Source organism: Rhodnius prolixus, unplaced genomic scaffold (genome assembly GCF_049639745.1).
Source record: "Rhodnius prolixus isolate KJV_2025 unplaced genomic scaffold, Rpr scaffold_15, whole genome shotgun sequence".
NCBI lineage: Eukaryota > Metazoa > Arthropoda > Insecta > Hemiptera > Reduviidae > Rhodnius > Rhodnius prolixus.
In genome coordinates this window covers 7176894-7198817 of record NW_027411605.1, presented here as the reverse complement: position 1 = coordinate 7198817, position 21924 = coordinate 7176894, and the positions used below count along the sequence as shown (strand labels likewise).

Below are 21924 nucleotides of genomic sequence, written 5' to 3'. Positions count from 1 at the left end.
CCTCTCTGATGAAGAGTGTCAGTAGAATTTAGAATGTTTTTGGAGTGTTACCGCTGGATAACTTCTCCACCCTGATATGTGAGAATGTTATTTATTGTTATCATTGTTGCTTATAACGCAAAATGCGTTGAATGTAACTAAATAAATGATTAACAAAAAAAATTATATTATGAATTGTCAAATAATAGTTTTATGTTTTTTTAGTAATTTCCTTTTTCATTATGTAGCCATTTTAGGTTTTGAAGTTTTCTATATTAATATTATTATTATTTCGCATCGACTGCCTTGCCTCAGTCATTAGCGCCAGTAAAGCTGTTCAACGTTAGTGCAAGGTGCAAGTGCCCTGTGTCCTCCAAATAATGTGTTAGAATGAATAATCTGTCGAATTCCGCAATCTTACTGAAAAAAAGGAGAGCAATTGAATATGGCAGAGAATATTTTAACAAAGGTAAAAAAGCCAGATAACAATCCCTCATACAGCTTAAGAAGCAATAAAGATAATAAAATCTATAAAAACAGTTGTTTGTTTTTCCCTGTTACTTCTGGCTCCAATGTAATTGCTAGTGTATATCTGAGGTAGTATTACAGAAAGAAATGTGATATAATTGACATTTTATTTTCTAATAAAATTGCATTAAAAAAGTACATAAAAGGTACATAAAATATAGTGCATGTCCAATAATTGCAAAAATACAAGTATTTCTGAATCAATATGGTTATTGCAAAAATAGATACATCTGTGAGGCTAGTCATTTATCGTAATTACAAATCAATTAGGAAAAAATCAATTTAATTTATCATGTTCAACCCTAATAGCTTTATTAGATTCTTGTTCCTCTTACTGCGGGCAAGAGACAATCGATCTTTTAGAGAAAACTTTAGTCCAAAAAAGTTTTTAATGTTCCAACAAATTTTTTTTAATAGCCCATCGCTGAATGCAAGAAATTGAAACTGAAAATGCAGGAAAGTGAAACTTTATATTGGGAAAATCCGCGTCTCCGACCGATCATATTTTCGTTTTCGGAAATAACACTTTACGGGAAAGTTTTAATCCATTTTCTCGGAAATGAAACTTAACATTCTTTAATCTTGGATTAAAACTAAGTAATTGGTAATTTCAGCAAAATCGCATTTGCCTAGGCCGATAGCATCGGGTGGGAGGGTAAAAATAATAGGTTTATTACGTTTGTGTGTTTAAAAGCCTTGTTTGTGTGAGTGGGTGCACGAACAGCAACCAACTGAGGACCATCGAGCCGCCCTCAATGGAAGTGCCAGTTGCCTTGACTACCAGTCCTTGGTATCAGTACCTTGAGGTTAGTCGGACGTGGGAAAGACTGAAGTTTGCTTACTGTCTCTAAAAACCACCTCCAAGGACCGCAGGGGGAGGGTGTCGGGACCTCGGAACTGTCGCCAGATCACGAAGTCTGAAAACTTGGAAGAGTAGCGACCGCCCGTCATCACCACATCCCTAACTGTAAGAACTAGTCTCTGTTACCCTTCGATACGAAGAAATGAAGGAGTGAGAGTACCTTCTTCCGCCAAGGAGAGTTTTACGCCATATTCTAGAATACATTTAGAAGGTTACTAATTGCCTAATAATTTAGCAATCAACCAAGAATCTGTTCCATCTAGTAAAAACGAATCAGCCCAAGCAAAAGCTATTTTCCTAAAAGTATGGCTTTTCTCAAGGAAAACACATTACATTATAAATGCGCACAGTTCTGTTTGTAAAAGAAAAATAAAACCCAAAACAAGACACATTTAATTTAACTAACCAGTCCACAATCGTAACCATTTCTTTACTTGTTTTAATCACTTTATAAAATATATGAATATTAGTAAATAAGTTCATCTAGAAACCTTTTGAAACCTAAAATATCTTGGTCAGCAAATCGATCAAAGCAAAAGTTCAAACATACTGGACGATCAGCTGAACAAAGTCCTGGCATCATCTGGGTTTGGCGGGCGAGTCTTCAGCCAAGTTTCTATGCCGGGCAGTGATTTCAACCGTTGATGGTGCTCCTTCAGTTTGGGATGCTTTTCCAATACAGCCTTGTCCAACATGTACGATATATATTCAATAAACGAAAGGAATATGATGTCCGCATACGTCAACTGTGAGCACAATAAATCCTGCGTTACATTCGATTAATTTAATTACAGATTATACTAGTATAGTATTATTTATTTAAATGTACTTTTACTTTCTCTAATTCCTTAAAACAAGAAGATATTCACGTGGATTTTCGTTATCGAGTTTCCACCAGAAGGGTTTTTGGAAACTGCCATGTCAGTTTAACTTTATTGTATATCTAATCGTAAGCACTATCTTGTGGGAAAATACTAAAAGGCTTATACTAAAAAACACTCATTACAGAATTTTCTAAATAATTTAGGAAGTAAGCGGTGAATTACCTTGCCGATCACCAGATAACCTTTATTGCTGGCAACTTGTTTTTCAAATCTATCCAGATAGAGCGGAAGCACTTCCGTCAGCACGGTTTCTTTCTTTTTCTCTCGTTCTTCACCATCCGGCAGGTAATAGTAGCTGGCCACTTCTGCAATTGGGCAAAAATCTTTGATTAGCACAGATAAAGTATGCTGCCTAAAATAACTGTATGCTTACATGCTTAGTTAGAGGATTAGCAGTTGTGCAAGTAGGACACTAAGTTAGCCGATATGTTTACAGTGCAGGAGCCCGAGGATGTTGTGATGGAATAACTTATGGAATGTATTTTTTTTAGACCATTCAATTATCAGTCAGTGACTTTCAGTAAAAATATAATCATTTTAGAATCTTGATAAATTTCAATGCCCCATAAAAAACTGATTTTAAATTAAATAAAACTACGATTACGTCCAATATTTCAATCTAAACTTGTCAGTACTTTATGGAGTTAATGGTATTTTACAATCAATTATGTTTTATGTTTCTAATGTTTACTAAGACAGGCAGTTGGCAAAGAAAGAAAGAAAAAATCTCTTCCTTTGATCTTTTCTTTCCAGGGCGATTGATCAATTTTGATTTGCAGGATTTTTGACCATACTAAAGAATTGTACTTGAATTCATGCTCACATCCAGTCGATTGCTGTTTACAACGATAATCAATGAACCTACTACTACTCTTCTTCGCCCATATTCCAATGTAAAGGCGCTGATCCGAAGAGTGATAAGACCATCAAAACTGGCAACAGCCTTTCACACAGAACTCTTTACAATAAACTGGTGCTGCTGATATTAAAAGATAATCAAGTCTAGTCGTCATGGAGACAGCTCTACTGGTTACAAGTTCTACGGAGTTAAATGAAGGCAGGCAATTTCAATGAGTATTAGCTTGATGCCCGAGCATTCAAGAAGGTCCAATGACGGCAATCTGCTTGACCAGATAGAGTTCCCTTGGTATGATCAAAAGCCTTGAGTCATACAAGCCACTTCAGAATGCCACTCTAGTGCAGGAACAAAGCGTAGAGTTGCACTAGAAGTAGATAAAAGCTCAGACAAGCAAAAATCCATTATTAGCTTCTCGTCTAATATTGCTCCGGGCGATGGTACACTCTTTGGTGTACCGTCTCTTTATTGCAGACTAAATAAACAGCATTACACAAGCCAGCTGGAGAGGTGTGTCAAGAAGTAGAAGAGTTGGCGCTGATGGAAAGAGAACATGGTCAAGTAAAGGGCGAGGTGGCTCATTAGAAAATGATGTCTTCAAGCTCTACTGAGGAGTCCCTCTTCATCCTGAGAGCATTGGAAGGAATCACAACAAATTCCCATAGTCGCATGGCTTGACTGACCTACCACCGTGGTATGTAATCTAAACTTACGTCCAGTATTTACGATACATTACAGAATTAGTTTAGAATGCAGGCAATCATGTTTCAATACAGATGGAGGAATAATTTATTTATTTCTCTTAGAGCTTGGATTTCCAGAAGACGGGGTACAGTCTGCATCAAAATTACGTTTTTTCTCGCACTTTATTGGAAAACATTAATTTCTCATATATTTTCCCCAAAAGTTAACCCCTAAAACCTTCTCTTTTTTTGGCATTGGCTTTCGCCATACAGCTAGCCACGTGTTACTTATTATTCTAATAACTTTTACAAATTAAATTGATATAATTTCCTTTCAATTATTTTATATTCACCACGTTAAAATGAAGGCCTATTGTTTTATTATGTGTAATGTAGTTGACGTCATCACAGGGATGTGTTTACATCATACCATTATCATATTGCATACAAACAAGTTGCTAGCGTCATACCCGCACACTACAATATAAATCTCTTTAACAAAAACTTACAGTTTAAAAAGTTAAGTATAAGGGTTGATTAAACGCCAAAAGGTACACAAATCAGCGAGTACCCAACATTTCATTAATACTTCATTGATATTTTTTTGAATTTATTAGATGTTTCACAGACCATTTTCATCTACAAAATACTTGTTCAAGTAGAACACCATTTAACTTAGATTGACTGTAATATCTAATCAACAAACTATTAATCACAGGTTAAAAAGAAAAACTTTATTAAAAAAAAAAAAAAAATATGAGGCTAGAAAATTCAAAAACTTTTTTAAAAAAATGCTTACACCAACATTCATCAATGATTTCATTTATTTATTTTTATTTTTAAATAAAAATCGTCGGTTTAAGTTCATTCTTCGATTAAAGTAATTGTTACTTTATGTAGTAGTCAAGCGTTTATAATAATAGGTAATAATTATCTGGCTTTATCGCAAATAATGTAGTTTTCTTCAATTACATTCTCAATCTAGGTATTCTTCCCACAGTATTATATATTTGGAATATAAGATAAACAAGATATGCATATTTTTATGACAGCTAACATAATTATTCCAGTATTTTACTATAAGTAAAATTAGAGGGACTACATTAAATTACAAGTGAGAAATGAATAATTTACTTGATATTACATAAGCGTTATTTGTGCTCACAAATACTTCGGAAAGACGAATTCTAGACTGAAATATTGTTTTAAATCCGTGATTCAAATTTAAATAGTAGCCGACTCTACCTTAGTCTTTTTCTACTTTAACGTGCATGTACATACTCGAACATACATGTGACTACTCAGAATAAAGAGCATAATAAAGATAAATCAGAAGAATAATTTGGAATAAAGCTAAAATTTTCTTTTCTTTTTTGTATGTTTTGCAAAGTTACATATCTGCTTTACAGATTTTTTTAAAATTGGGAATAATAAATTTTAATTTTATCATTATAACCTGAAAAGGTGTTAAGTCGGAGTTACTACCACTGGTGAGATCTTTTTAAAGAATGATTATAGTTGCGGTCCCCCAAACCATCCTCAATAACAATTTTTTTGAGAAAGCGTTTTGAATAAAATAGGAAGGTAATTTGTACATAAATAGCAAAATTAAACTGCGATTCCAGTACTTCCCTTTAAGAGGAGTAAGAAAAATAAACTGCGATTACAGTACTTCTCCCTAAAAGGCGAAGAGGCAAAGATTTTGAATCGAACGACAATTCATTGATGTAAATCGGTTCACTCATTGATAATTTTAACGATTGCAGTACTTCCTCTTAGTAGGTGTAAGAGCATGACGGCACTTCACAGCCACGTAGAGGAGCTTTAACCACTTCTTCTTGCTAAATTTTATCAAAATCGGACTAAGCGTTATAGAAATATTGGTAAACATAGTTTTAGAAAGGGCCTAACTTGGGTGGGGCAAACTCCCCTCCTTATGAGGCACAGCGTCGAGACTTTAAAAGTGCAAATCTGTACAAAATTTCGATTCGAATGACCCTTCATTCATGAAAATCGGTTCACGTTTCGATAATTTGAAACGATTGCTATACTTCCCCTTAACAAGTGTTAGAGCAGATCGTCGCTTTAATGTTACGTAGGGGAGCCCTAACCCTGTCATCCTACCAAATTTTATCAAAATCGGGCTAAGATTTACAGAGTAATTAATGATAATAATTTTGGAGGGGGCCTTACATAAAGGGGGCTAACTCCTCTCCCTTTCCATGTACAGCGTCGAGACCCCCAAAAGGCACATCTACATAACATTCCGACTCGAATGATACCTCATTCATGAAAATCGGTTCACGCGTTTAGGCGCTACGTTGTTTACAAAAAAGGTAACAACAACAACAACAACAACAAGAAGAAGAACAACAATTTTTGAAAATGCCGTTTTTGCACATTTTCGGCAACTTTTTTTCTCAAAATCTATCAGATCTAGGTTGTTGCAAAAAAATTACAGTCATAAAGGAGGATTTGCCCTTTATTATAAAGAAAATTTGGGAATTTTATCTTTTATAGAAAAAGAGAAAAAAATTGTCAAAGTTGGGTGTTTTTCAACGTTACGCTTTTTCGTGCAATTTTTGATGATCAACCCTTATACAACTGTCCTACCGGACAGTTTTAATACCGCATTGAATCTTACTTCCAGTGTAAAACAATTTTTTTTAGAACTAACTAAAGTAATACATTACTTTTCTTAGCGTTCAAAGCACTTCCATTAATGCAGAAATAATCAATCAATATAATTTTACATTTTCGAGATATTTCGATACTAGGGCAAGGTTTAACAAACTGATTTTGAACTGGAAGTAATTTCTTAAATCCAGTTTGAAACGAGAACATTCCAGACCAAAACGTTTGCCCCCTCCCCTGCCAATAAATAATACACGTACACTTAAATGATTACATTTTAATACTGTCTGCATCATACTTGATCTGAAGTCACTCAGCGCATCCACTGTCATGTCAATTTGTGTCTCGGCCCAATTAGATCTGCCATTCAGGTTCAACTGTCTGGCAAGATATCTGCAGATGGCCATTGACTGGAACAAAGTTTTCCCTTCGATTTCCAACATGGGCAGATGGGGCCATTCTAGACCTGCAAACGAAAACAAATATAGATATATAACAAAAAGTATAACATGAAAAGGCTCCATAGCTCAGAGATCAAAAAATTAAAATTAAATAATAATAATAATAATAATAAAACAATGTAGGTATATAATGTGTTTTTTCCTCTCAAATTGTTTCAGCAACAACGTAGCCTATTGGCTCAGAAAAGTTATTTTTCTGTAAAAAGAAATCATTCATTGTCTCTGGTTCGTGGTTTCCTTCCATTGAGTGAAGTAACCAGCAGCAGGTACTAAACTTCTGCCAGAATACTAAAAATGGTCGTTTTGGAAACATCTTTCATACATCAGCGCTAGATGAAGTCATTCTTTAGGCACAAAATAAATAAATAGTTCGGATGACGTAAAATCATTTGTTACATTATTCAAGGCATAAAAAGCAAAAACTGTAGAAAAGGAGTATTGGTCTAGAAATCGAAAGATGACTTGATACCGCATTCTTCGGATCGCGGAATACAATACAACATTTGAAAGAATATTCGGCGGCAAAATAGAAATGTATTATAGTTACTCCAGCGCTGCTGGTTTGACCTAAATCTACACAAAACATCTGATTCGAACAACCACAAGTTACTTGGTTTCTGTTACCCAGCTTGCTCGCAACTAACAATTTTTGGTAAAATGTTCAAAAATAGGCTTCAATATTGAACACTGTAATGTAACAACGGCCGGCATAGAGAAAGCGCGCCTACTTTCTTGAACCAAGGGAGGCTCGGACACCTCCTCAACAAATCTAAGCCTTACATATTCTTGGTACTAAGAGTCTTGTACCTGGTTTCATGGAGGCCCATTCCTCCTTGGTTAGTCGACAATCCTCATACTTAATGTTCCCGTAGGCTAGCATAAGTCTAATCGGCTCTCCTAGGCCAGTTAAATTGAAGTAAGTCAACTTTGGCATAGACATCCTCCTGAAATATAACATCAAACGTTAAAAAATATTTGTTATTTATAGTTTCTTAATTTTTATTTTTCTTGGACGAGAATATAAATAAATATGTTTGACGCATTGATGATATTTTATAGTTAGGACACTATCAAAATACATATTTGGCTTCAATGGCCGGCCACAGCAGCGTCAACTTTCTACAATAATAAATTCTTGTTATTTATTTATATAAAGCCCATTTTGACATATTTATAGATATTATTCTTCTTTTTGATCTTTGACTGAATGGCAACTTTTCATCTTAAAACTATTTATTATTTAAAATGCTATTGATTATAATCATTTATTTATTTAAAATTTAAAAAATAAACTAACTAGGACCTTGGAATTTCCAAAAATAATAGTTCACATAAATCTCAACTTTTTCTCATTTCCGCAAGGTTTAAGTGAATGTAACATGGCTTCATTTGAGCGTTTAGTACATAAAATTTAAAGGAAACTGTGGACCCTTTTCAGAAACAGAAAGAAGGAGTTAAGTCTTATATGTAATAGTGATTTTTGCGATTGACTCTGTTAGACCAAAGTTTGCTTGATTGTCTGAAGAGAATTTGGAGAGAAAAGATAGTCCGAGATGATCCAAATCTTCAATCCCTCTAGTGGAATTAGTTTTTTTTTTTTTTTTTTTTTTTTTTTTTTTTTTTTTTTTTTTTTTGGCGCATCAACAGCTGAGGTCATTAGCGCCCGGAGCTTTTTCCAGTGCACTGCCGGCCTCCGGACAGTGTTCTCTCGTTACAGGCAACACTGTCCATCACCGGACAGTGAGCTGTAAGAAGCTCCTAGGAAGAGAAAATCTAAGGGTCAGCTGCTGGATTCGAACCCGGGACCTCCGCGTGGGAGTCCAGCATGCTAACCTCATAGCTAATCCCTTCCCTGGAATTAGTTAATATACAGAATGAATTTTCTTCAAGGTCATGGCAACCAATAAGTCAGTACCAGATGTCTTTAAGAATCTCATTAACCATTCTTCGCGTGATAATTGCTTGGTACCTTACTAATACACTTTTTACGACTTTAAGGAAAATGGAGTCCTAAGAGAATATGGGTCTTAAAAAGTGGATTAATCAGGACTCTCACTGCATCCACAAACTGATTACCCCGGAATCTCTTCTTTCCGCTTGCCTCAAATGACGCTTTTCTTTTTCTCTCACCTATTTCTTCGTTTTCGAGTGTATCATCATTCGTTGGAACTCTTAATAATCCTGTATCCTAAGATATGTCTGCTACAGCTGATACGCTGCTACATCTGACGCGACGCCTTACCAAGAGAATTAGATATGTTTGAGTTGGTTAGTAGAAGTAGCCTCTCTTAAACTTAAGAAAATATGGTAAATCGATAAATAATCACCACATTTCATATCTATTTTGTAATCCCCTGAAGAAGACAGGCAAAGCTTGTTAAAACGTTGGTAAATTAATCAAAAACTTGAAAAGATATTAGTGTGTGAAGAAAACGATAGCCAACAAAGATGTATGTAAGCGGACAACCATATCTAGAATCAAATATTATTTGCTTAATGTTGGTAAGAATTAAATATGTTTTTGGAATTTCGAGTTTGGAGAAAATAAATGACCTTGAGAAGTTTAGGAAGAGAATGTCGTGTGAGTCATACTGTTTAAATTTATTTTATGTTGAAATTTACATCGCTGATGATATTACGTCACTTTGCCGATAACAAGTACAATTGCTTCTCTCTGATCAAAACAACTCGAGTGCTTTACAGGAGCAATCAGTCATGTTAGAGTGGGTTAAAAAAAATGTGTATTCACTGCAATCAGAAGGAACACACTAGCAATGCAGGCTTAAAAATGGAAAGAAATGAAGTAGGGAGTTTTACTAAAGTGCGATCAGCTTAGTAGGTGCAAGTCAATCTTCTAACCAACTTAGACTTTTCCAAAATACCTAATTAAGTCTGTCTGCGCAAACTATACGACATATCTGCAACATAAACCTCCTTGGGCCCATCTATCGAGTTGAATTTGGCACTTTTATTTTCCTGAACTACTCCAGTAAGAGTACTGCAATGGCACAGAATTTAGATTTTTAGTTTCTCCGAAAATGCACGACTGAGGTCGCCAAAGCAAGAAAAAGCAGTCTTATAAATCTTCTGTGTACGTCAGATGATTTATCATAAATCTGGTTCGAACACTATTCTCTCGGCTTACAGACTCTGATTTTTTTATATTTACTTCTTTTTAAGGGTTACAGAATTGTCCCTCTCTGCACAATATGTAAGGTTTGTTCATTACAAAGTATTTTAAGAGTCCCCCCCAAAAAAGCTCGTAAAAAAATAGGGGCATATATCTTATATTACTATGAGTAAGAAGCTGAAAATAAATAAATAAATAATAATCGGGGCTTCTTTCGATAAAAATAAAACCATTTAAAACCAATCTGTAACGTGACATGTCCAATTGTGGAATTTTCTTAATCTTGAAATAAATTTTAGCATCAGATTTAATCCTCCTAGTGGCGATAATATCATAACGGAACAATGGCTTTGAATTTTCTTGATAAAATATTTCAAATAAGAAATCGTTGATCTACGTCGGTGCAATTAGTATAGGAAGTTGAAGGAAAATCGCTAGAGCCGTTTTTGATGATATTTAAAAAGTTCAGAACTCCAAGTAACTATACTTCTGGTAGAGGAGATCTGGACCGCTATTTACTGAACTCACTTTAATCGTCAAATTTTCTAACATTTTCCGTTTTGAGTTAGTGTTCACTACAGATCACATCCTGAATTCTTTCGACATAGTGTACCTCAACATGGACATAAGAGTGAAAGTAATATTAGGGTTAAAAACAATTAAATAGGCTGCGTAATATGTTCATAGTTTGGAGCAAATCTCTAGAACGGAACGTGAGAATGGGATTTTGATCGGGAAGTTCAGCTTCCCGGTTTTTCGGTCCAAGGTTAGTTCGAAACGAATTTACTAGTAAGAAAAATGAAAAAAAAAACCTGAAAACCTACTATTCTATTCATGCCATGTTATCAAAAATTTAAATTTTCAGCATCTACAGAATAAAGCCACAAAAGTAGCGCTTTAAGTGGCTCCCCCCTGAACGGTTCGGTTAAGGAAAGAAATTTCATAAATTATAACAATTATAAAATAATTTGACAAACTGAAAAATTAAACCAAGCATCTTCTTTTAAAAACTGAACTTTTTTGAGAAAATTTATGCCAACTGCATAAAAATGTAAATTGCTGTAATGAAACCCGATAACAAAAAAAAAGTTAGTAAAAATGACCTTCAGATTAAGTGCTTTTCATTATCACATTTTGAAAAATTGAAGTAACAAATAACTTGTGTTAATGAATAGAGTGCTATGGATGAATGAACTATTCACAAATAGTAACTTTTCAAAGCATATTATTAGAATATGGAAAACCTATCAATCTTTCCTTTTTTTTAAATATAGATTTTCTCACTAAAGATACGGAAAGTATTGCGACCATCTCGTTCACACATTCAAAATGAAGAAGCGCTAAATGAAGATAACAATTTATTTAACTAACCTTATCAAATTGAAGAGCCAATATTTGAAAATCTTCTCAAGTCAGAAACTGTAAACGGATAAAAAAGAACTTGATGCCGGTTGCGTGCGTACCACAGCACACTTCGCTTACAACTCAGGCTTGTTTACACTCGACATCATGTTTATTGAGAGTGCTGTCTGTTCTGGAGGGGAATGGGAAACCAGGCAACCAACTTCGTATTCATTTGATTGTATTATTTTATTCGAATACCATAAATTTTTTTAAAAAAATTACCTAGTTATACTATATAATACATTTTTAATTTTGTATTAAAATTTCTGTAAAATTATTTATAATAAATTTCACCTTTTTGATGTAATCGATAATACGGTATATTACGATATATCAAGTGCAATAAATTGGTTCAGTGAAGGCGCTAAATTCAAACTGGTAGTTAGATACTTATTTCTTAGTTTAGTCCAGAGTGCTAACAAGATGAGTTTTATATGAGACGTATTTCTTTTAATACAATTTTCCCATGAACAATTATCGAAGATTTCTTTATACATCTTGCCTGTAACTTTAACTAAAGAATAGTTGATTTCAATTAGTATACTATCAATTTAGTTTAATATTAAATAATAAAATTAAAAATAAATGTTAAATTTACAACTGAATTTGAATACAACAAACAAATGCATGGGACGATATTTAGCTGAAATCAATTGATGAATACTTTTTATGGGAAAATAGGGTGACTCGGTGGCAGCTTTTCCTTGCATTCAGATTGCATTTGATTGGGAGCGTTATCTTACTTGTATTAGAGATAAATCAGGTCGCAAGGAATAGAGCATCCAGCCACTCCATTCATTGGTCCAGAATATGAAGTTGTAAAACAAAACCAAGGGCATCGTGTGAACGAACGTCTTTCAAACAATTGATATCGACAAATCTTGGAAACTGTCCAAGTATGAGGGTGTTTCAGGCTTGTGTCCGACTTGTGTAAAACTAGAACCGGAAACGCTGAAAGCACACTCACACACACCCATTTCGGTAGACAGCTTATGACCAATACCTAAGCAACAGAAGCGACCAATTCAAAAAAAATGTAAACTACATTTAGCTTCTGTATTTTAAAATATTCTTCTATCAAGAAACGCTCAATGCACCAAAAAAATTCATGTGGATCAAAAAATACATTTCTATTAACTTCAGTTTTGAATATTTGACATTACTGCAATACTTATTACTTTTCAATTATTGCATTCATTTTTTGTTGTGTCATCCAAGGTGGTTTTATTAGTAGCTTAGATCTTATATTCTAATTTCAAAAATTATACATTACACTTGTCGACAAAAAAGTTAGTGTACACTACATAAAAACAAAGATTTTATCTGTCCAATGCCGGAAAAAACCTTCATTTAATGTAAAGCCTAATATAGAAATAAGTTGAACTAAAATATTACAGTTGATTAGAGCCCTTCATTTCGGGTTTGACACAAACTGCTTTTATGCATTTTCTGCGATATAAATACATTCAATAGAATGTAATATTTGAAAATGTACGAAAAAAAATTCAATATTAAATAAAAATAGTAATGTGATAAAAGTAATGAGTATAAACGGCTAATTATAGAGACGACCATGAAAATTAAAATAATCACACATTAAGGTGTTCATGTTTTATTCATAAATACAATCTGAAGTTTATCTTTTTCGTTCCTAATAATGTTTTCTTTTTATCTTTGTTTCTTTGTTTTGTTATTTATTTAGTTAACGAGAGAAGAAATCTAAATGTTTGTGGGTCCTGGTCGAGGTAAAAATGTCTATAAATATTTGCTCTCAATAACCATTATTAGGAGTGGCATTTTAAGTTAATTATTTATTTCATTTGAACATATTTTTAATGGCTAATTCCATGGTAAGTATACAACTTATTTGATGTGTAGAACTAGCTGTTTATAGAAAAACATTAGTAACATTTTATTAATAACCCTCCTATACCTTTTGTTCATATCTGGGAATTAAAATTCCGTGGTACACTATCGAATAACTTGTCTTTTTTTATTTATTTAAATTACGAATATTTAATTAATTGATGCAATTATGTACAATGTGACAAAAAGAGAAAGTGTGTAGTAACAAAATTGAACGTTAAAACGTTTGTTTGAAGTAAAGTACGGGTTTTTATTTATAAGGTAATGATCATAGTTGGGCAACACTGCTCTGTACGGTGTCGCCGCCATTTCGAACTAACCCAGGCTGATGTTATGGTTGCGCACGGCTGTGCGCAGTGTTTGGTGAACTCTTATATGTGAGACTTCTTGCGGAACGTGTGTGTGTCTCAAGTTCGGGGTTTCTTCGGAAATCCGATGTATATTGTGTAATATAAGGAAGAAAAAAAAAAAAGAATAGAAGAAAGAAATTTAGAAACATTTCAGCATGTCGTCGAACAGTCAGAAACTTTCGACTACAACCCGTGTTATACAAAGTAAGTTATACTATTTTTAACTTATTAGTTGTTTTTATTTGGTCATATGTTTTGATTGTGATAAGTAGTCAAGCCCCTTTGTTAGTGTAGCTTGAGGCTCATAAATAAAGAGGCTAAACGTATTAACAGGATTGATTTTCTTGGGTCGCCATTGCCTGCATACTCTCAGCCTTATCGATTACTTGGTGCATTTTGTTTTGAATTACCTGGAGGGAGGCGCCCCCGCAATAAACAAACACATTGAGCGGAGTTAGAATTTGTTAAATTCCTAGATCCTCATTTGTTGTGTGCAAGGGAACCCTTCAGCGGAGAGGGGTACCCCAGGGGTTAGGTTTCCTGTGTGGGCGACAACAGAAGGTGACCCGTACAACCTGTGACTCCTAAGCCTAACCTGCCACATTAGTTTTGGCTAAAGTTAACCTCAAGCAGGCAATAATAACACACCACATAAGTAAACAATACATCGTTTACCCATTACATATTCCTTATCTAGGCACAAAATAGGTGAATTAAGCCCCAACCAAGCCGGTTCTTCACAATGGTGGGGAACCATCCTCTTATCAATGAAGTACCAACTTGCTGATATTCTCAGTTTATTATCACTTTTCCAACTGCCAGGCACCAATCTTGAATAGTTAACATTCTCGTGTAAAAACTGACTCTAAGTTCTCAAAGTATAACTTACAAAATAAATTAATTTCTTACTAACATTGCAGTTTATTAAACACCTCGTTGAAATAACAGGATGAAAACTGTTGTTATACCCCCAGTTCGGCTCTGTTAAGTAAAGTGATTGAGGAACCTTCTTAAACATGGAATTTTACAATAAAGCATTCTATGAGCAGATATTCTACCCAACTATAGGACAATGTACGAAACAATAGGACCATAAATTGTACTCAGATGGCACGTTAGAGGAAAATCAATCTGGCAAATAGTCGACCCAAAAACTCTCACTAAGGTAGAAACCACCACTCTTTACTTTTTCTTGCCATCTAAGAGGGGGCGTGTTGAAATCGTGACTTTTTCTCGCTATCTAAGAGGGGGCGTGTTGAAATCGTGACTTTTTCTCGCTATCTAAGAGGGGGCGTGTTGAAATCGTGACTTTTTCTTGCCATCTAAGAGGGGGCGTGTTGAAATCGTGTCAAAATTTTTGAATAGTGTTTTTACCGGAAATAAACTTATAAAATGTAAAAAAAGTAATTTTTGGAAAATAATTTGTGTGCATGATCAGTGTGTGATCCGGCTGGAGGCTCTGGATCGTAAGGAGCTTAAGATTTATATTTCTTGGTGTAACAACCCCTTGGGACATGATCAGTAACCTATCTGTGAAAGTCCCTCGACAGGAAATTTAAATAGTATGATTGCCAACTTCTGTATTCTCCTCCAACTCCTGCAACCACTTCCTTTAAACGTGATCACTCAGTGCACTACAGATTTACCACTTTAATTTTAATTCAGTCGAGGGCTCTCTTTGGGAAGCAGTGGTTAAGCTGCTCTCTCGAACAGGAGCTACTTCCTTGCTATAGTCCTGTCAGATAAGGTTAAATTCCGAGTAGGAAGCAAATGGCATTTCTGAGAGTGTTTTTTCGAGAGTTTTCCGCGATATTCACGAAAACTGTCAAGCGAAACTTTTTAAACTGGGAACTAAAGGGGATCATTATTTATGATTCGAGCTTATCAGTTTTGCATGGAAGATTTGCAAATTGTTTTTCGGAAGGTTTCCGGAGGAAGAGTATTATGGGCTTCCTTCCGGAGAGACTACTGGCTGCTACATGTAAAACCTTCCTGTGTTAGAAATAAGTCTCTAAAATTCTGAATAGTAGAAGATTTGAAGAATCTTTAACACTAACGAGTCTGTGAGTATAGGAAGTCCTACGAGTGTTACTAGAGCTTTGTTCCAGAACGTTCCGGTGACCTTATATTCCTACCATGACAAATTTCCAAGAAAACATTTATTGCCAGCGATGTGACTGCCAATAACTACTGCACAATAATTTGCCCGATATTGGTGCGGAAAGTTTGTTGATATCGCGGAACTACCTCCAAATACAGACCCATCTCCAAAATAGGGCTGCTATCAGTTCACAGATAGCCAGCAGACTCTACCATTGGGGGCTTCAAAAATAATAAATTAAATTGTCTAAACTTAGCTTTTTTAAGTTCAGAGGAGTTTTTCTAATTGAAACCTCAAGACAGTTGAGGACAGGTGTCTGTTAGAGGTTTTCAGTCATTCTAAAGATTTATTAATAACTCGTGTTGCTAGAGCTGCTATTCCCCAGTTTTCGCAACCTACTCCCAGATCTTATCTTCAGAATAGTTGTTTGCTTCTTAAAATTTTACACAATCCAATAATAATGATTGACTCTTGAACCACAGTGTTAGGATTGAAATTAAAACAATAAAATATGTATTATAACAAATAATAAGCAGATTTGGAAGACATATTAAGATGGAGGAACAGTTGGTAAAATTGATTACTTCTCTAGGAAATGCTTGTTTTAAGGTTTCAGGGTTTTCTGTTCTCCCTTAAGAGGCAGTATTACTATCGTGCGGGCTTATTCATTTTTAATTTACTGCGTAAAAGAAATAAATTAGCCTGTAAACAGTTCAAAATGAAATTTTATTTAAGATGGCGATATCAGATTTTAGTCGATCACCACTGATCATTGAATTTCGAACGCCTGGTCCTTACTTTTCGATTTTTGACTTTTATTTTTCAAAGTATTCGAATAGGGCACATCTTGGTGAGAGGGTGGTTATGTTTACTCTGAACTGCCACAGTATGGACTTACACCTGTATAATATATATGCACGTTCTCTTTGGCCAATACAATCAGTAGGCCAGGCCGCACAAGAAGTATTTGTAAGGATCAAATATGAATCTAAAATCCTAAATTTGAAGATTATTAGTGGGCCACAAGTGTTTTGATTTTGGAGTATTTAGGTTATACTCTAAAATAGTTCAAAAATTGACCACTTAATTTGAGATCTTGATTGCTAATGTTTATGTATTCGACTTTTAGTTGAACATTTTCCTGGGGAAACCATGGAGGATGGAACTAGCCAAACCATTTCTGCTTTGGCAAAGTAAGTTCCAAGACTACGAATACGTAGCGTGTTTATGAAGCTTCCGGAAGTAGTCCTGTTTACAAGTGCTCTGCAATTGAATAGAAGATCGCTACAGGGTTTCTTGTCAAGTTGGACGTGTAAATTAGTCCTAACCTTTTGGGTTTGGAATATTGTCTGAGAGCAACAATTTGGTTGCGGTCTTGATACAAGAAGACATGCTACGCCAAACTGAGCCATAAGACAGTCGTGTTTGCCTCAGTTGATCGGTTTCCTCTTACTCACGAGCAAATTTTACTAACTGCAATAATAATTTCTATTTTTTAGTTTTCAACGACAAGGACACATATCGCTACATTACGTAAAAGTGTTTTTGTACGGATTAAATATTATTAATATTGAAATTCCAAATTTGGCCGGAAATAGCGGTCTTTAAAGTTGCTAACTACATGCAGGAAGATCTATTACGTTTATTTGAAATATTTTGACAGAATACTTCATTTAAGCAACCAGAGGTGACCTTGAGTCGTCTCAGAAGTTCGGTTCTAAAAGCTATAATTTTATGAAGCGAAAGCTGTTATCAAAGTTCAGAGGGGGTGGGTGGATGAATTCCCGGAAAAAGCGACTGCACTCAGCCGAGTACTCTCGCAGGGTTACATTCAAACAGACCATGACGTGCTTTACGTACATCAGTTGGTTTTGAAACTTATTTCAATAATATTTTGATGACAAATCTTTATTCAATTTATATAGAACAAGTACCTGCACAAAGTACGTAGAAGCTCAATGTGCTCAACCTTAATTTGAGCAGAGCATGTGACGTCACGTGATGTTTTGCGCTAGGAAAATAGCGACCACGTGTATTTATCGAGTCTGTTATCTGTTTATCCCAAATCCTAAGTTTCAAACAAATGCTGTTATGTTCATCAAATCTTATTCACACATATTTTGCGCGAACCAGAGGAGGCGGTAATTGGAAGTCGTGGTGTCTTATCAGCAGGCAAGAGGATTAGCTGTAATCTGGGCAGCATTGCCTTACATATAGTTGCCTTCTATTTTTGCGTTATTTTTCACATTTTTGTTTAAATCTTATTAAAATATTTTAAAATCTTAGTTTTGTTTCGCTTCTTTTCTTTTTTATTTAAATAATTAAAGCACGTCAACATTTGAGGTCATTGGCTTTTTTTCAATGTACTTCCGGCCTCTCAACTGTGTTCACCACGGTCCAGCCGACACTGTCCATCACCAGATAGTGAGCCGTAAGAAGCTCCTTGGAAGAGAAAATCCAAGAGCCAGCTGGTGTGTTCGAAACCTGGGATCACCGCATTTGACCCCAGCACGTTAACCATAAAGCTAATCTCTTCAACAATGTATACGTACATGTTGGAGCATGTCCCAACATGTTCCGTCACAGATTGGGTTTCTTTTTTCTAATCTTCCAGGTTTCATGCACTAACTTCTTCAAAGAGCTCTTTGCTTTTTCTCTTCTCTGTATCAGTTAGAGAAGGTGCACATTCTCGATCTCGGGTTTCCGTTAGAAATCTCTTGATATTGAGGATATCTGAGTAAGAAAAAGTTTGTTTGGTAATTTGTGCATGTGTGTGAGTGAGGATGTTTTTAATGTGTGAGGTCATCATAACCGTAAAAACGGAACTTGGCAGCGTTTAAATCTCATTAGTGTAATCGAGTGGTTAAGACGCCAATCAGAGATCAATAAGCTCTTCGCCTAATTAGTCAGCAGGAAATGCATCTTTACTGAATGGATTTGTGGGAGTTTCTTTACACCAAGTGCACACCTGTTGAGCTGTAACTTTGATCGGCATATTCTTGAGCAAATTCGATTAGAAGTACACTGGGAGGGCAGCCGCATTACTCTCGCCTCTAAAGTACAATTTCAGTGTTTGGACCCACGATCTGAGATTGTGTTAACTTCCTGAATGTACAATAGACGCTTAATGGTAATTATCGCCTGTATATAATAGAATGTTCACTGCTGCGACTTTACGGAAGTGGTTTCTGCGAAGACGGTCTCTCAGCAGAGGAAGTATGTTCTTCTAGCGCGCAATCTTATACGTAGTAATTGTAAGTTTCAAGAAATAATATTCCATCAATTGCGGCGGAAGTCGTGAGAGTGTTCACTTCAGATTTTTTACTTCCTGTTATTGCTGGAGAGGATAGTATTATGATCGTTTCATATTTGGTGATATCGAGTATTTGCCGGAAATCTGTTCAGTGAACTCCAGACTTGGGGATTGCGGGTTTTTATAAAGGTGTTTTACCTCAAAGAGAAAAATGTCCGAAACCTGGATACTTTGGTTTTATTGTGTGTACTCAAATGGTACCCAATAGTAACCATGAATGATCCTTCCGGAAGTATCACTTTATGTAAGGTTATTTCTACTCTTGCGAGATTTTCTTCCCCGCCCTCCTACACCCCACGACATTTTCTTAACTTGGAATTAATGCACATTGTTCTCGGGTATTCCTATTTAAAACAACATCTACCCCGATAAACTTGATTTAAGGTGTGAGCGGGCCGAGGCGAGTGGTTGAATGCTGAAGCGCTGTTTCTATGTTTAACCAGAATCCCATATTTGAAGACAATGGCTGACCGTTATTTCGATTTTACGGGATATATTTTTTAGTTCTTAGGCATTTTCCTGTAACATGATTCCCCTAAGGTTACCTGGATAATATCAAGATGCCTATCATTTTAATGCAATTTTAATTGTGTAGAGAATTTAATTATTTACCTTGAGGTAAGAGATAAGGATAATAGCGTAATAAAGATGAAGTTATTGCACTCACCTTACGATATACTTAGATCTATTGAACTAATATTTACGCAGAACAGGCAGAGTGAGAAGATCAAGTGGCCTAGTTCTCTTTGTAAACAGTTAACAAATAAATATCCCCTCAGTGGGAATTAGATATGACGAGCGGAAGTGGTGACATGTGCGAGGAGGAGCCCATGATGGTTAGATTTCCGGCGATGATCACACGAGGTTTGACAGATATCGTATTACCTTGTTGAAGCCATAATTCTGGTCTAATTGGCCTACAGAATGGGTAGTTATGGCCAGATGACCGCCAGTATAGTGAGTGAGCTTGGAGCCGCTAGATATTAATAGAAGCAGCTCCCAACTACACACTGTCACCTTGCCTCGTCACCCAGTTCTATATCCGCCTCTACCGCCCCCACTAGACTGTCTCTAGTACTTTGATAGATTATGTGCCTACAATACTTTCTTGTAATCTGTCCAATTTTTCGACTGATTTTGGACCGGAAGTAGGCACATGTTTTCACGTCACCCGGAACAAGAAAAAAAAATCAATAAGTACATTCAAACTCTTCCCACTTACATATTTAAATATTCCTGCATGTGAGTCACTCAGGAAATCGCTTAAGAAGGAGTTTGCATCCAAAGTGGGAGACCTAAGTAGTGGCAAGTTTCTCAGGAATCATCTGGATCACTAGTTCTTAACTTTGCTCTCCATTTCCTGAAAAAAATCGTTAGAGCCGTTTAAAAGAACATTGAGTAAATAGATCCTGTGAAGTGCAGTTTCGGTCGCTGTTTTCCAGCCTCCATGTTTGCACCGATTCGCCGATTGAAACATGCAGCGCTTTTCCATTTTTCAAGAGCGGTGAGACCTATTTGGAAAAACCACTATTTAGGATCCGCGTAGTGCATACAAATTTGAGGCTAGCATTGCTCACACAAGGTGAAAATTACAAAAAGGAGACAAGTTTGTGGCGCCTCTGGGGAATAGGGAAAAAACTTTGGTCAAAATAGGAAGTTTGCATTTACGAAGGGAATAGCTCACTGTTTGAGATTTACTCTAAAATCAATTTCCTTTTGAACTGTATGGCCTTGATGCCAGTGAATATTTGGTTGGCGAGTTATTGAATTTCATAGTAGCTATATATTAGATAGTAACAAAATTAGTTAATATAGAAAGTAGGCGCGTGCGATGGTGCAAGTTGAAACCTGCTCCCTGCTGTAGGAGTGGCTCTTCTTGCGACACCATATTCTCTGAACAAATCCGCAGGTGATATCAGCCGTCAGCGCTGCTCCGGTGAGCAACTTCTTAGGCTGTCTGTTCTCTTTTGGCCTACATCTTAATGCTGTTGTGGCAAATATTTCTAATAAGTTTTTTACATGTACATCACATTTACTAGGGCGAGGTCTAGCAAAATCCCCGCGTCGCGGATAAGAGCCATTGTAAAGAAGCGTTCAGAGACTTGAAGAGGCAGCTGGCTGTGCTGATACCCTGGCGAACTGCTCGCTCGTGGCGAAATAAAAGACAGGCGCTCATTGAGAACCTGTGTCGCGTGGGACTCCAATCGTCGCTACGACGCAGATTTACGGAAGCGCCTATTGAGACCCGCATGGGCAAACTATTAATTAAGTTTATTACTATTAATGTTAGTCAAGGTAAAGGCTCTACAAGATAACTGTTTATTAATTCTGATTATATATAATTAATTATTAATATTTCTATTTATGTGTCGCGTACCCAATTATTTGCCATTCCATTAGTTGTCCTAGGCTACTCGCGTTACTAGCCTTGCCTAACAGTAGGGCGTACTCAGTTTTCTTTCTAACTCGTCTTAGCGCACACGTTTTTTTAAATTCCTTAGAAAACATTAATTTCACTTCATCCATGAAAGCAGCATTTCAAGACCTAACCAGTTTTCAATATACTAAGTTACCAGTTCTGGTGCTGGCCGACCAAGCCGAAGTTAGAAGTTCTTAAATGCCGAGTACAAGCCTAGGCTTTTTTCAAGCTCTATCCCTGACCTGAGTAGCCTCTGTGAAGCTTTACCATCCTGATACTTGGTTAATTAAGTAAACAGTATTTGTTTTCCTGTTTGAATTAAATTGAACTGGCTCTTAATTTTCCAACTATTAAATCAGAAGATCTTTTCACAATGCTGATGAAAGTAAGAGGAGCAGTAATAAGAAACACCTGTTTTTCGGACGTGTAATGAGATGGTGTTGGTGTCCAGACA

The 21924-nt window shown here is 35.8% G+C and overlaps 2 protein-coding genes across 9 annotated transcripts in view; one reads left to right on the top strand and one right to left on the bottom strand.

The window, feature by feature from the left end:
* Positions 1-1739: 1739 nt before the first annotated feature.
* Positions 1740-11529, bottom strand: LOC141454855 (glutathione S-transferase-like). The gene is made up of 5 exons (XM_074129500.1): positions 11389-11529; positions 7695-7831; positions 6725-6892; positions 2416-2558; positions 1740-2115 (listed from the first exon to the last, which is right to left on the bottom strand). Exons 2-5 carry the CDS (start codon positions 7825-7827, stop codon positions 1927-1929), a joined length of 633 nt encoding a protein of 210 aa, XP_073985601.1. The 5' UTR covers positions 7828-7831; positions 11389-11529; the 3' UTR covers positions 1740-1926.
* A 2074-nt stretch (positions 11530-13603) lies between these two features.
* The window catches only part of LOC141454944 (serine/threonine-protein phosphatase 2B catalytic subunit 3-like), a 135565-nt gene continuing 127244 nt past the window's right edge, over positions 13604-21924 (top strand). For 4 of the 8 annotated variants that reach the window (XM_074129656.1, XM_074129655.1, XM_074129654.1 and 1 more), the window contains exon 1: positions 13605-13841. In XM_074129656.1, coding sequence (XP_073985757.1) covers positions 13793-13841 — 49 coding nt within the window. In that variant the 5' untranslated portion in view covers positions 13605-13792. Of the gene's footprint in view, positions 13842-21924 lie in introns of all 8 variants that reach the window. The other 4 variants (XM_074129659.1, XM_074129660.1, XM_074129658.1 and 1 more) reach the window with 2 other exon arrangements.

Bases quoted from the DNA above. Each gene is read 5' to 3' on its own strand.
- LOC141454855 (XM_074129500.1), bottom strand. From the start codon at position 7,827: ATGTCTATGCCAAAGTTGACTTACTTCAATTTAACTGGCCTAGGAGAG. The intron at 2,559-6,724 runs GTATGATGCAGA...GCCCAATTGCAG, and splicing joins GCTGAGTGACTTCAGATCAA to AAGTGGCCAGCTACTATTAC. The intron at 2,116-2,415 runs GTAATTCACCGC...TTGTGCTCACAG, and splicing joins GTTATCTGGTGATCGGCAAG to TTGACGTATGCGGACATCAT.